The 13,873-nt window shown below is 39.2% G+C and overlaps 1 protein-coding gene across 3 annotated transcripts in view; it reads left to right on the forward strand.

The window, feature by feature from the left end:
• The window catches only part of brip1 (BRCA1 interacting helicase 1), a 45,298-nt gene continuing 31,425 nt past the window's right edge, over window positions 1-13,873 (forward strand). For 2 of the 3 annotated variants that reach the window (XM_067507975.1, XM_067507977.1), the window contains exons 1-10: window positions 1-108; window positions 471-568; window positions 1,639-1,750; window positions 1,846-2,043; window positions 3,718-3,854; window positions 4,316-4,453; window positions 10,112-10,384; window positions 11,812-12,033; window positions 12,583-12,782; window positions 12,873-13,005. In XM_067507975.1, the coding sequence (XP_067364076.1) occupies window positions 479-568; window positions 1,639-1,750; window positions 1,846-2,043; window positions 3,718-3,854; window positions 4,316-4,453; window positions 10,112-10,384; window positions 11,812-12,033; window positions 12,583-12,782; window positions 12,873-13,005 (1,503 nt within the window). In that variant the 5' untranslated portion in view covers window positions 1-108; window positions 471-478. The remainder of the gene's footprint in view (window positions 109-470; window positions 569-1,638; window positions 1,751-1,845; window positions 2,044-3,717; window positions 3,855-4,315; window positions 4,454-10,111; window positions 10,385-11,811; window positions 12,034-12,582; window positions 12,783-12,872; window positions 13,006-13,873) is intronic. The other variant, XM_067507976.1, reaches the window with a different exon arrangement.

Consider the following 13,873-nt stretch of genomic DNA (forward strand, 5'->3'; position numbering starts at 1 on the left):
CTTCCGGTTAAGTGCGCCGATGTGATTTTTGAGAGCGGGAAGAATCATGGGCAGAGCGGAGTGAACTTTACATCAACAGTTTGTGTACTTTGGAGTCGTTTTGTCATTGTGAGAGCTCTTTATCTGGATTACTGCTAAACGTACTAGTTTAACCATGGGAACGGATACATGGAGTCATGAGTTAAAGTATTGTTGCCTGTGTGGTAAACGTAGCATTAGCTTTTGGAGCAGTAGCTCTGGCTACGTCGTTCACGTAATCATTTCTAATAAACGTTAACGTCACCTCTGGCTTCGACACGCAGGAAAATGGAAGACATGAAACAATAATAATAATAAAAACATTTCGTTAATTATTGATCGTGTGTTAAGTTTTAGCCTGCAATACCTGTTGTGCTAATGAGTTACCGTAATTAACCTGAGCGTGATTTTATAGCATGTGGCTAACGTGTGTTTTGTAAAACACTTTGAAGCAGTTAACATGGCAGCTCCAGTAGAATACACCATTGGAGGAGTGAGGATTGACTTCCCTTGCAAAGCTTATCCCTCCCAGCTCGCCATGATGAATTCAGTGAGTAACACCTTTGCCTGTCGGAATTAAGTCCATGTATGTCTGTGGTAATGTGTAAGGACTTGTTACCCATACAGTCATGTGATAACATGTTTGTTAAAGTGGGGAGACAAGAGGTCATGGGACACAATTGTAAGCCTTTTTGTGCAATATATTTTTTATCGGGCTAGTGTCATATTGTGGTTATATCTGTTTGTGCAATCCACATGGTGGAGAGTTGCTACAATATGTGGCCCTGATTTACTGCTGTACCTTCTCCCCATAATTAAACCTGGACAAATAACACTTCTATTCTCAATCCCAATGACTATTAATCCCACATACAGACAGTTTAGAAATTCTCTACCCTTCACGTCTAGTTTGGACAGTTGGATGAGTCCCGTAGAGACACAGAGGGGACATGTTAGTCCACATAGAAAAGACTAGTAAATCTTAAACCATGTTTTAATGTGTGGCACAGACAGCATGTAGAACCCCACTATATTGGACTCTTTATTATCACATGTTCTCAGTACAAGCATAAACTCTGTTGTTGATTTAGCTCTCTCAGACGATCGCTGCCTATTTTCTTGCTATATTACATTGTGCACGGCGGCCTTCTATGCGGCACCTTGTTAAAAGTGCTGTATTACTCCAGAAGTAACCACTAATTTCTTGTCACATGTTTCAAGTTACCAAACAAAAATGACTTTCCTCGTTTGACAGTTTTTATATACTTTTAATAACAGATTGACATTGGGCCCTAGATGTTGTTGCTCCAGTAAAGATCATAAACATCAATTAGTTACCCATGTCAGGAGGAACCATAGTAAAGTCAAACTAATAAGAAAGGGCACGTTTGCAGAGCACACGTAGTGAAACAACAAGTGTGCAGAGAAATTGTATTGTATTTAAAAAAAATTAAAATAAATCAATTTAGACTGCTGGGCAGTAACTGAAAATGCTTAGCTGTTCAATACTGTCTCGTCTGTCTGTGGTCATAAAGTGTAGGACGAGAAATACGTGTACATTTCTGTAGTTTGATGTCTCTGATTTTTCACTGGTACCTGCGACCTGTACCCTGTCTGCAGATTGTGCGAGGGCTGAACACTGGCAAGCACTGTTTACTCGAGTCTCCAACAGGAAGTGGAAAGAGCTTAGCGTTGCTTTGCTCTGCTCTAGGCTGGCAGCAGGCTCAGTTGGGTGAGTTGTCTCAGACAGACCTACCTAGGTATTTCAAAAACAAAAATGTCAAGCTCTGGTGTCATTATTAGCTGCATTTGCTTGTGTGATGACAGCTAAACTTCAAGAAGGAGGAAGCCTTTCAGAGGACAAAAACTCTGGAAACTGTAAAACGTCCGATGTCATCCCATGTCACTGTGTATGCCACAACCAAACCAAGGCCACTGATACGTCAGCCAAACCCGATGTTGTGGATCTCACAGCGTCACCTTTTAAAGAGATGCCACATCAGCCGCCTCCAGCATCTGAACATAGTAAGAATCTTTCCCTTAATTTGTTTTTAGTAAAATTACTATGCACAGTAGTAAATTAAGAGAGTGATTTTTTTTTTTATAGGAACAGAATTTAGACAGCAGTGCTTTTAGAAACAACTGACATAAAGTAGACAGGTAGTCATGCAACGACTTGTTTTAGGTTTTACATTTGCAATCAACTTAATTTGCAGAGATTTTATTCACTTTCTTGGTGTCGGTTAGTCTAATTTTGGTAACGTACTTTGTCTATACGGCACATGTTATTAGGTGGCCGCTGTGATTTTCAATTTGCATAGTAAATAGAGAAACACTGCGTACACACATAAAGCATTTCAACCGTTCAGGTCCTACTCTGCTATCGGACCTTTAAAATCAGTTACTGTCTGATATTGTAGGTCTGTTTTCTGCATTACGCTGAATGCAGCTATGCTGAATGTAATACGGAACCGAACATGTTGTCAGTGCTCAGACTTAATCATCATATCTTTGTTACCGTCGGATCAGAAACACAAGTCAACATGCAGAACAATGCAGAATGCTCCCTATTCTTTAATTTAATAGCTTAACAACTCCTGGATGAAGTATCATGTTATCCACAGCTGACATCCCTGTTTTCAGGCACAATCTAATCGCGCTTGACTGTTACCGGTGGTTTGCACTTTGTTTTAAAGCTTCTGTATTTACATTTATAAAGTCTGTCTCTTGACTGCAGACTCTGACAATGTTAGGCCTACCTCCATGGAGTCTTTTTCAGCTGAATAGATGTTTTCACCATGAACAGAATAGTGCAGTCATCACCTGTGATGTCTTCTTCCCATCCCCCAGGGCTTTTGGTGTTGCTGAGCTGCCAGTTTGTTCCTTTTTTTTAAAAAAATGAATGTTCAAAACGGTTTTATTGGCCACTCTCAAGATCTCTGCTCTCTCTCTAGTGGATTTATTTAGTTTTGCCAGCCGAATGAACGCCCCCTTCACTTAAGTAAACACTTCTTTCCAGTGAACAGCTACCAAATGTGAATGTAACACTCAGAACAGCTTAATTAGTCATCGAGTAAACAGGGAACAGGCCGCACTTGTCCATGCAACTGCTTGTTAGCCATTTGCTCCGTTATTTACGAACCACCACAAATGTGCGTGGGTGTATGAAAATGGCTGCAATTCCTGAATGGTTAACGCCAATTGTATCAGACCCCTTTGGTTTTAAGTTGAAAGTCTTGACTTTGCTTACATCTTGACTGTTTCATTTCATAATTAGTGGTGTACAGAAGCCCTCATTCTTCCAGTATTTTATGTGCCTAGCTGTACATCCACTGATTGGTTGTAGGCAGTTTGGAATTGTAAAGTGGAGCTTGAGATAGCATCTTGATAGTTTTGACTTCTTTGGTGTTGAAAGCTGTTGATCTTTGACTCCTTTTGCCATTTCAAAATAAGGGGAGGCAAACATTTGCACCCGACTGTCCGTGTTGGTGTAATGACTTATTGTTGCAGAGGTAGTTTTAGACGTATGCATTTGCACCGTCTAAGTGATGTCTTGCAAATTAGACGTTGTCTAACCTACGTAAGAGCAGACATTCTCATTCCTAATTACATTCTTAAAAAAAGTTAATAACTACTAAGCCTGTACTTCACTTAATTTATATTACCGTATATAATCTAAACATTTTTGTGTTGCTTCAGGAGAAGAGTCACACCTCAGTAAACAGTCTATAGCCTCGCGTCTATCTGAGAAGTTCCAGTCTTCTCTCAGATCAGAATCTTTGATAGATGATGACTTCCAGAAAGAAGGGAAACGCATTCGCACTGCTGAGCTCAAGGTAGTCTTCTATTCTTCGTCAATACTGTTGTTGATTTATTTATTGATTTAATGTACATTAAAAGGGTGAATATATTAAATATGATTATGGTACCTTGGAATAAAAGCATAAAATAATAGCAGTTTGACATTAATGTAGTGTTGATTGTAACTGCCACCAATAACTATATATAATCAATAATTATCTGAATACTGAATCCAGTACGATCCAAATAGCTGAATCCATTGTAATCCTACCACCAATACCTAAAACATACAAGTATAAAAATGCAAAGCAATTTGTAATATGTAATGTATGTAATATAATACTTAATTTACACACAAACATTGTGGATGATTTTAATACACCATTCTCAAGGAGTTAACAAAATAATTTGAACTGACTTAATAAGTTCTGTGACAGATACAGAGGCTGAGTGTTGTGCAGCTCAGTGAAATAAAATGTCTGCGTTTGCATCACAGTGCAGGAAAAGGCAGCGTCTGGAGAAAGGAGTGATCTTCATAGATGATGAGCCGGAGCAGAAAAATGAACTGAAAGGTTGTCAGAGGGCGAATGCACAGCCAAACAGCCCAGCTGCTACTTCATCCCCATCATGCAGTGTGAGTATAATCCAGAGACAGTTGCTGTGACTTATGAAGACAATATTGTCTGTTAATTTGAATTTTTAATTATAAGCCAGTCACTATGGCTATGGACAGGGTGGATCTCAGGCAATTTAATTACTTATTTGGTGCAGAGCCAAGCATTTTAAACTAACTTTGCTGCGTAACTTGGACCTTTGAATAGAATGCAGCCATCATTAACATTTAAACCTTTGCATGTATAAAATGTCTGCTGTGAAAAGTTTTAATGAGCTACACATCATAGTGGTCCCAGTGCGGCTCTTTTTCCCCTTCACCTTTTAATGAAACACATGGTTTTGCAGGAAACTTGGGAATCTGTGACTGTAATCATTAGGAGACATGCTGTACACAACGCACAACAACCTTGTTTGAGTTCGAATCAACTTGTAAAAGGGCAAAACCAGCAAAAGTGCATCAGGGGTTTGAACCAGTGTTTTTGTTTAAACTTGATCTAACGTGTGTTATGTCAGGCCACTGATATTGGGGTGCGAGTTCCTGTGTGAAACAAACACTCAAGGGTTTTAGTTCCATTTAAATAGGAAATTAAAAAGGACTCCACTGAACACTAGTATGGCAGCTTTCCTTAAAGGAAAATCTACAGCTCTTATTAAGCCATATTAGATTCAAAAATGCCCCACAAAAACACAGACCAGTTAAACCCTGTGGAGTAGTTTTCAACTAACTAGTTGTGGATCAGTTGTCACCACTAGGTGGTGGTGTTCTCCACCAGATTGACCGCTGCTGTAGTTAAAGTTTTAAACATGTCCTTTATAGGATTTAACTGAAGCAATGTAAAAAAAATTGTGAAAACTTCTGATGTTTTAATTTATGTTTTCCTTTTAATTTCTTTAACATAAAGTACGTGCAAATTATTTATCCAAGCCTTTGCAACAGGAAAGATTTAATGCCAATAAGTCAAATTAAAAGCTAATGGTATAGTAAAAACTATGCACCATATGGTTAGAATCACAGTTTAAAGAAGCCGTAATAATGTCCTAATTTCCCTCAAACCTAAAAGCACCAGTCCACAGTCAAAGGGAGTTTGTGCATCATAAATGTGCTGTATCTGCCACCTTTCTGTTTTCACAGTCGGTAAAGTTGAACAAATAATGAACCCGCGTTATGCAGCAACTGAAATTATAGCATCTGCCTTAGCCCAGTGAATATGCATTTATTATTTATCATTTTTGTATGGTAGTATATTATTATTATTATTATTATTATTATTATTATTATTATTATAGTATTATAATATTAGATCCACTTTATTGACTCAAGGCTTGCATTAATGTATGTAATGGAAATATTAATAGAAACAACTCTCAATATAACACAAAATAACACTATACAACTGGCACAAAAAATAAAATAATGACACAAATAGTTTATATTCACCAATTTACTCCACACACAAGGGAGCAAAGAGAAAACCAAAGTCAGAAAAGTATTTGTTGTGACCTCCAATAGCCCTTAAACTGCAATAATTATTGTAATATTGCACCCAGAGGTAGGTTGTTCAAAGCACTTTGGTGAACTTTCCAGAGTTCTTCTGTGGTTTCGGGTTGTCTCAGCCTCTTCTGTCTCTTCAACACCGTGATGGTGAGACGAGGGCTCTATGACGAAGGCCTAATGTTTGGTTTCATTGTTATGCTAGAGAACAGATTTGAAACGGATGTGTTCCTGGTGATACTATGTGATGTATAAAAGTCTACACTTTTTTGTATGCAACTTGAAATGATGTCTAGGATGTTTAAACTGTAACAAGTATCAAATCACAATTGAGAAGCTGGTAGTTTTAGCATTCTTGCTTGGGGAATTAGGGAAAATTAAATATAATTAAAATATAAAATATAATATAATTTAGATTATTTGCTAACATCTGTGATGAATCCTTTACTCGTACAAGTTAAATGTTTTTTGGTTGTAACACAAAAAATAAGTTTCTGCTGTAGTCAGAAGTAACCAACCAAAGTATCAAGATGTTGTTTCTGATGAAGAATCCATGTTCTGTCCAAGTCCCAGAGACTGACAGGTTACCTTTAATCATCAAAGATGCTCAGCCATAGTAAGCTCACAAGAATGGTTAAACTCACAATTGCATCTAAACCTGCCACAGGTGTGTGGAATGGATTTGGAGCCGCAAATGGTGGGAGGTGGAAAAAGAAGAGGAGGGAAAGTAAAGCTGAAAAAGTGCGTCCGTCTCTGGTTTCGCTGCAGCTACATGACCAGGGCTCTTTTGTCCTGTGAGCGCTGACTGACGGCCTGAATGGGGCCCTTTGAAGCAAGCTCCAGTTTTAATTAAGAGGGTTTGCCTCGCCTGGGCCGCTGATCTGTGAAAGCCACAGGGATAAATATTGAATGGGGTTCACCCACTGGTTACTGTGCCCGAGGGATAAACAGGTGCTTTGGAGGGCAGATATTTGGAAGGGCCCCTACCTGCACAGTGTGGTCATATCAGGAGGAAGGGGTGTTTGGTGTTATGTCTTCCAAAGTATTGGCTATTGAAGCCCACCCTCATTGGAATGAATACTAAACCTTCAAAAGCTGTGGAATGAGAAGCAAATTGGCGTCCAGTGAGAGGCGCCACTGATACCTAAGTGATCCACTGCCTGCGGCCCCTCGGTGCCCTCTTACTGGCCCCCTGGAGTGTGAGATTTCCATCTATCAGGTGTTGGCAGGGAGTATAGAGACAGAAGCCTACCTGTGAATACTCTGACGTGTTCAGTATCACCACTGACCTCTGTTCTGTCGTTTCAAGATGGCTTTCGTAGCTCGATGCCCCTACACCTGACAGCGCGTATACTGAGGAAGAAATGTAGTGTATCTGCTTCAAATGAACCTCAAGTAGGTAAACCCGAAGAAATGCCGTAACCTGGATGAAACCTAGTGGTCCTTTACTGCGTCCTTAGATTTAAATGCCGAGCTCATCAGAAAGCAGTTTTGTCACCCAGCGTGTTATTTGAGAGGCAAACTCAAGGCATTGTCGTTGCCAGCCGCACCCTAGAAGCAACACCAGTGGAATTGTTTAGCACTGTGAAAGAATCTGTATGTTGTTGCGAGCAGAGCTGGTGTCCCGCTCACCCTTTTTGCCAGTTATCTACATTCCTTTCTGGGGGATGCCTGCTCTGGGTGGTGGGGCCCGGCTTGAAGCCTTGTTGTCCTGGCATCTCAGGAGTCAGACGCGTAAAAGGATACTCTTGTGTCAGCTGTTTCCTGCTGCAGCTTTTGACAAGGGCCTCTATTCATTAGCAGGCCCTTCTACATAGCCCCAATCCACCCCTTCTCCCCCACCTGCCAATGAATAAGTAATTATTGTCCATCTTGTGGAAGGATATTTGGATGGCTCTATTTAATGTGGCAGCAGCAGGTAAGCTGATCAGGCCCAGGGCCCAGGCTGTGAAGCGTAACTGTTCCAGAAGAGAAAGGTAACCTGAACTGGTGTTGGGGCCCTGCAGCACCTCTGTTTATTTTTCACATGGGCTCAGGGCTCGTTATCCCTCTTAACTCTGAGAGGCAGTTCTCTAAGGGCCCTCTTTGGCCTACACTCCATCACACATTGTAATATTTGATGGTCAGACATGCTTGGAAAATCTGAGCTGCTGGGTAACTCAAGCTACTCGTCTGTCAACAGAAGTGCTACCTTCTGATCCCCATCATAAGTGCATAGTGTGACAACACATACCATTCATTCTTACATGAAATAATTTGGGTAACGTGTAGAGAGAATGTTGAAATAAAAAGTTTTGCTAAGCTTGCGAATTACGTTCATTAAATATTAACATTAAAATGTTTGTTTTAAAGACAGGTTAGAAACTTCCAGATACAGAAGCTGAGAAGATAATATTATGCAGAGGTCATAAGTGTATCTCAATATTAATTTAATTTCTTATTCTGCTGTGACCGATATAGATAATATTATGTAGTAATAATAAATATGTCGTATTTAATTGCACTCTCTCTATTTATGTTTTTTTTTTTTTTTAAATTAGCTTTACTATTTACAGTTTGTATTAAATTACTTGACAGAACGTTTTGGTTTTGGCAAATTCTGCAAAAGATGGCAAACATATAGTGGTTATTTATCATGATGATGAATGTTGAATTCTATTATTAATCCAGCTACACACCTCTCCAAATAAAGTTAAGTGGGGAAAGGCTGGAAGTAGAAGGTCTCGATTAACATCTTGTGGACAACTGTCAGGTCAAGTTTTGGTATTTTGACTTGGTTTTTATGACGTGAAATTTCTCCTGAGCTAATATCATTTAAACAGTGCTACATGTGGTTAGTAAGGAGCAACCTGTGATGGTCTGTAATTCAGAAAGTAGAGCAGATTGTTCACCACTCACAAAAAGGGGTCTTGTGACTAAGCAATGGGGCACATGGTTTACACCACCGCTGTATGAACCTGAGTACTTAAATTAAAAAGGCAGCCTAAGGGAAATTAATCAAAACACTGATGCATAACTTTTGGTTACCAAATTAAGTCCAGGGAAAAACTGAAATTATATATTTCTTTCTACCTCTAGTCAGCTGTTGTACTTTGATGTTACAGCATTAGGACTTTTTCTCACACAATAGTCTTTTGAGATATAGTTTCTACATACATGTAACGGTCTGCAGACGGTGGATTATGCCCATGATTGCTGTTAACCACAGTCGGCTCATTTCAGGATGTTTCAAAAGCAATATGTGGAACACTTTCACACAATTCTTGTGTCTGTCAGAATAACAGATAAAAAAAACCATGATCCATGTTGACAGGAACTAAAACAACGCTGAAGCAAATCACATGCACAAATATAAGCCAAACACAGAGTGGGAGGGGGTTTTGTGAAATTATTTGCTGCCCAAAACCTTAAGGTCCAAAAATATGCGTCAACATTAATTCCTATAACAACTTGTGAAGAAAGCTGGTCACCGGAACAACGAAACGAGGCAGGAATTTTGTTGTACCCGCATGTGCTGTGCTGCATGACCATCATTCCTTACTGTGCAGTCGCATTCAGAATGCGAAGTTGTTCATGAGTAGCATGTAAAAAAAGTAGTAATGTAAACATTTCAGAATAACCGATTTAAAGAGTGTAGCTTTGTATGGTCCAGCTTGTATGTCTGGAAACACTTGTTCATTCTTCATATTGCTGCTGTGGTCTGCAGACTCAGTAGACAGGTCCCGGTTTTCAGAGTTGTTTCTACTCACTGAATGGATGCTCTTTCTAAACTTCAGTGTTTGAAAGCGGTCAGCCAACTGTGTTTTTGTTTTTTAAAGATTATTATGGGCCTTTGTGTGTAGAGAGACAGCAAACCAGCTGAGAAAGAGAAGGATGTGACATGGAACAACGGTCTGCCAGGCCAGGAATTGAACTATAGAATCTCTGACTCGATGGTAAAACTTGCAACCGGTACCAGACACCCAATCCAACATTGAGTATGGCCTCTCATGCACCCATTAAATAAATGTCAAAAATCCGTGAGCTCTCATCACTGTCTGCATAAACATTTTTGGCTTGGTCTTTGGTAAAGCAATTGCACTGTACTGTACCAGTATGAAAAGCAGATCTGGAACCCCGTTACATTATGCACTCAAATGTAGCTGTAAACTTCTCAGTATGTGTTCTTTTTTCTTCTTCGTGTAGTCCCTAGAACCCTGCTCCAAGTGCCCATGTCATTCATCCAAAGAGAGCAAGAAGGACAAAGGCAAAGATGGCAGAAGGGAGATTCCTAAGATCTACTTTGGCACTCGCACACACAAACAGATAACTCAGATTGCTCACGAGCTGAAACGCACTCTTTACTCACGTGTGCCAATGACCATCCTATCCAGCAGAGATCACACGTGTGTCAACCCAGAAGTTGTGCCGCACTCCAACCGCAATGAGCGTTGCAAGGACCTGCTGGAGGCCAAGGATGTGAGGATGAGTGCTCACATACACTCACATAAAACTATTTTTTGCATTTGCTACTCATAAAACCCTCTAATTAACAATCAACCAGACTTGTTCTCGCCTTCAAAAGAAGACAGGAGCCCAAAGTTAAAGCCATAAAAATTGCAGAATTTCACAAAATTGGGAATAATTTTTCCCCCCCAGCAATTAGACTCCAGTGTGTTGTATTGTACGCACGGTGAGTGTGTGTGGAATGGTTGAAGGTACAGATGTAGCCCTGGTCCAACCTCCACCCTGCACTAATAGGAAAGTTACTGTTGCTGTGTTTGTGTGGTTAACCAGTAAAGGTTTGATGATCCTTAGAGAACAGGGCGTCCAAAGGTCAATGTTTAATGATGGAATTTGACCATTTAATAAAAACAAATATGACACAAACTTGTTGAAATAGTAATTGTTCGAAGTATTTGAAACTAAAAGCAGCATCAGCTCAGTGTCACAATCTTTAGTCCTTTTGTTATTTTAAATTTAAAAATATGCTCAGAGGACATCAAAAAATTAAAGCCAAATGCATGTATGTATGTATGGTTATCTTAGTCAGTAGCATGATAGATGATATATAAAATACCTTCGTTATATAGTAGATTTAAAAATCTGACTGGTATTTAAGAGATAAGTTATGTCAAAAGTGACGCTATTGAACTTATATCCTCTTATAAACAACTGAAGATTTTTTTTTATTTATCTGGCCAATAATGGTTTTAGATTAGATTTACAGCTCAAAAGTAGTTTTGACCTTTTTACTAACTAGGAAGGAAGGCGCAGGAAGGTTGTCCACCAATCTCACAGTTGTTGGTTCAATCCCCGGCTCCCCGTGTTGGCCGTGTGTGTGTGTGTGAGAAGCAGTGTAAAGCGCTTTGAGTGCCAATAGGTAGAAAAGCTATATGTAAGTGCAGAACATTTAAATGGTAAATGGTCTGCACTTATATAGCGCTTTTCTACCTATTGGCAATTACATTTTAAATTTTATTAAATTTACCATTTAACTACCTTTCCAAAATTGAATCCTGAAGCATAAATTACATGTTTAATGTTTTTTGAAAAAGTTGGTTACTAATAACCAATCTAAGGGGTAAAACACCCACTAACACAAAAAAATGAAAAATCAAAACAAAAACATCTACGTACATTGCACACCCTGCGTATATCATCTACAAAGTTATACTCGAGGTGACACTGTGGTGTTGTTGTCCTGCCTGTCCACAACTATTGGGACTATCAAATTACACTACTCAAAAAAAGTTATATAAAGTATTATATTTTTTAATTAGTACCCTTAGAGTGTTTATCCAAATTATATGTTATGTGGATTGTTTCCACATCATATACTGACTCTATTGTACAATCATCTAATGCCATTTTTTGTGTGTCTTTTAAAAATATGTACGTTACAGGGCAAGTCATGTCGCTACTATCATGGTGTGCAGAGGATGCGGGACCAGTACACACTACAGCACGTTCATGGACTAAACAAAGCCTGGGATATTGAGGACCTGGTGACACTGGGCAAACGGCTCCGTTCATGCTCTTACTACGCTGCCCGTGAACTTCTACAGGGAGCCTTCATCATTTTCTGCCCCTATAACTATCTGCTGGACCCATTGATCCGAGAGAGTGTGAGTAGAGTTTAAAGATTTTAGGAAATATTCGGATAAGGCAGTTAAGAGTGGAAGCAACACATAGCATGAACTCTGTCACAGATTTCTAGTTATTAAATGTCTGGAAGGTATAAATACCCAATGACTTAGTAAGCTGTGGCTCACACAATAAAAGACTGGTTGGTAATGACTGGAAGTGTTGGAGGTAGAGAAATCTGCGAACCTTGTGAGAACAGAAAGTGCTGTATCAAAACAAACTTGGCAGCAAGGTGTTGGTTTCAGTTTCTGTGAAACACTATTTTACTTTTAAAAAGAAAAGAATATGAAAAACGCTGCGAGGCAAGGACACAACAGACTGCAGCGCCCACAGTGGAAATCCCAGTCATAATCGGCGGTGCAGTAACTAAAGGAAAACGTTTAGTTTATTTTTATTTATATTTATTTTCAGTTTTTTCAGTATACAGATGGTAAAACCAACAAAGAATCGTTTTTACTCATTTCTGCTTAGATGTCAGCCTGAAACATGGAATAGCTTGTTTATCACAAGTCACTGACTGTCTTCCACAGATGGAGATCAACCTGGAGGGCCAGATCCTGGTTCTGGATGAAGCCCACAACATTGAGGACTGTGCCCGGGAGAGTGCCAGCTCCACTTTGGACTACAACAGTCTGCTAATGTCAAGGGACGAGCTGGATGGCATGGTTAGCTCCAACATCAGACCCTCCGGACATGAACCACTCAGAAACTTCTGTTACAGCCTTATCAAGTTAGTAGCATGATTCAGCGTTTGAATTCTTCAGTTATCAGTTATTTACATCATTTCAGTAAATGTTATGCTGGGTGTCCTTTTCCGTAGCTGGATCCTGGAGAGCCAAAGCCAGATGTGTGATCGGGGATATGAGGTTGCTAGTAAAGTCTGGAGTGGAAAAGAAACCCTGGACATCTTTCACAGCTTGGGTATCACTGCTGATACTTTTACTGTTTTGAAGGTATAGCAAATGTCTTTGCCTTACTTTTAACTTGTAACTTAATTAGCTTGTATACCATGAATTTGATGTGTTGGGTGTATGTCCCTGTGGGCAAGAAGGTACTGTATATGGAGGTCAACTGTTAAAAGCATGTTTATTTACTCTATTAATACCTTAAACTGGTGCTGGGAAATATGACCAGTGTTCTAGATAAGTCATGATTTTAATGATTTATTTATTTTTCTCCCCACATGAACTCAATATAAAACATAAGTCAAAATATGTGTTTTTATTAAGTGATATACTCTTCTCATGTAACTAGGGATATATCTGTCATACAAATAAAATCTAGCAAGGCTGTTCTCAACATTGTGAAGAACAACACTATAACACTGTGCAACAGTAACAAAAGTGAACTCAAGTAAGCCACACTATGTACTGTCAGTACACAGTACTATATCGAACTATACTATATAGTGTACAGTACTATATAGAACTGTAACACATTACAGCTTCTACATAGTTACTCATATTTTAGTATGAATCCCGCACACAAAGACAGCTTATAGTTCCGCTCGCGACAAACACATAGCAAAAGGATAACAAAACAAAAAAAATACCATTCTTGGATATTAATTCACCAACTTTATCTGCTGTAATTGGCAAAACTTGTGCATGCATGAAGTTTGTCTGAGTGAATTCATTTGTTATCATCTTGCACAGCCTCGAACCTGATGTGGGCAGCCAATTTAAAAACGATTATAAAATAAAAATAATCAAGTTAAAATAGTGATTTTGCCCCATACTGTTTCATGATGTTGCTTTTGTCTTGAATTGTGTCCTTTCATTTACAGTGATGTGCTTTTGCCGTTAATACAGGCTGCATCAC

Source organism: Channa argus, chromosome 6 (assembly GCF_033026475.1).
Source record: "Channa argus isolate prfri chromosome 6, Channa argus male v1.0, whole genome shotgun sequence".
Classification (NCBI taxonomy): Eukaryota; Metazoa; Chordata; class Actinopteri; order Anabantiformes; family Channidae; genus Channa; species Channa argus.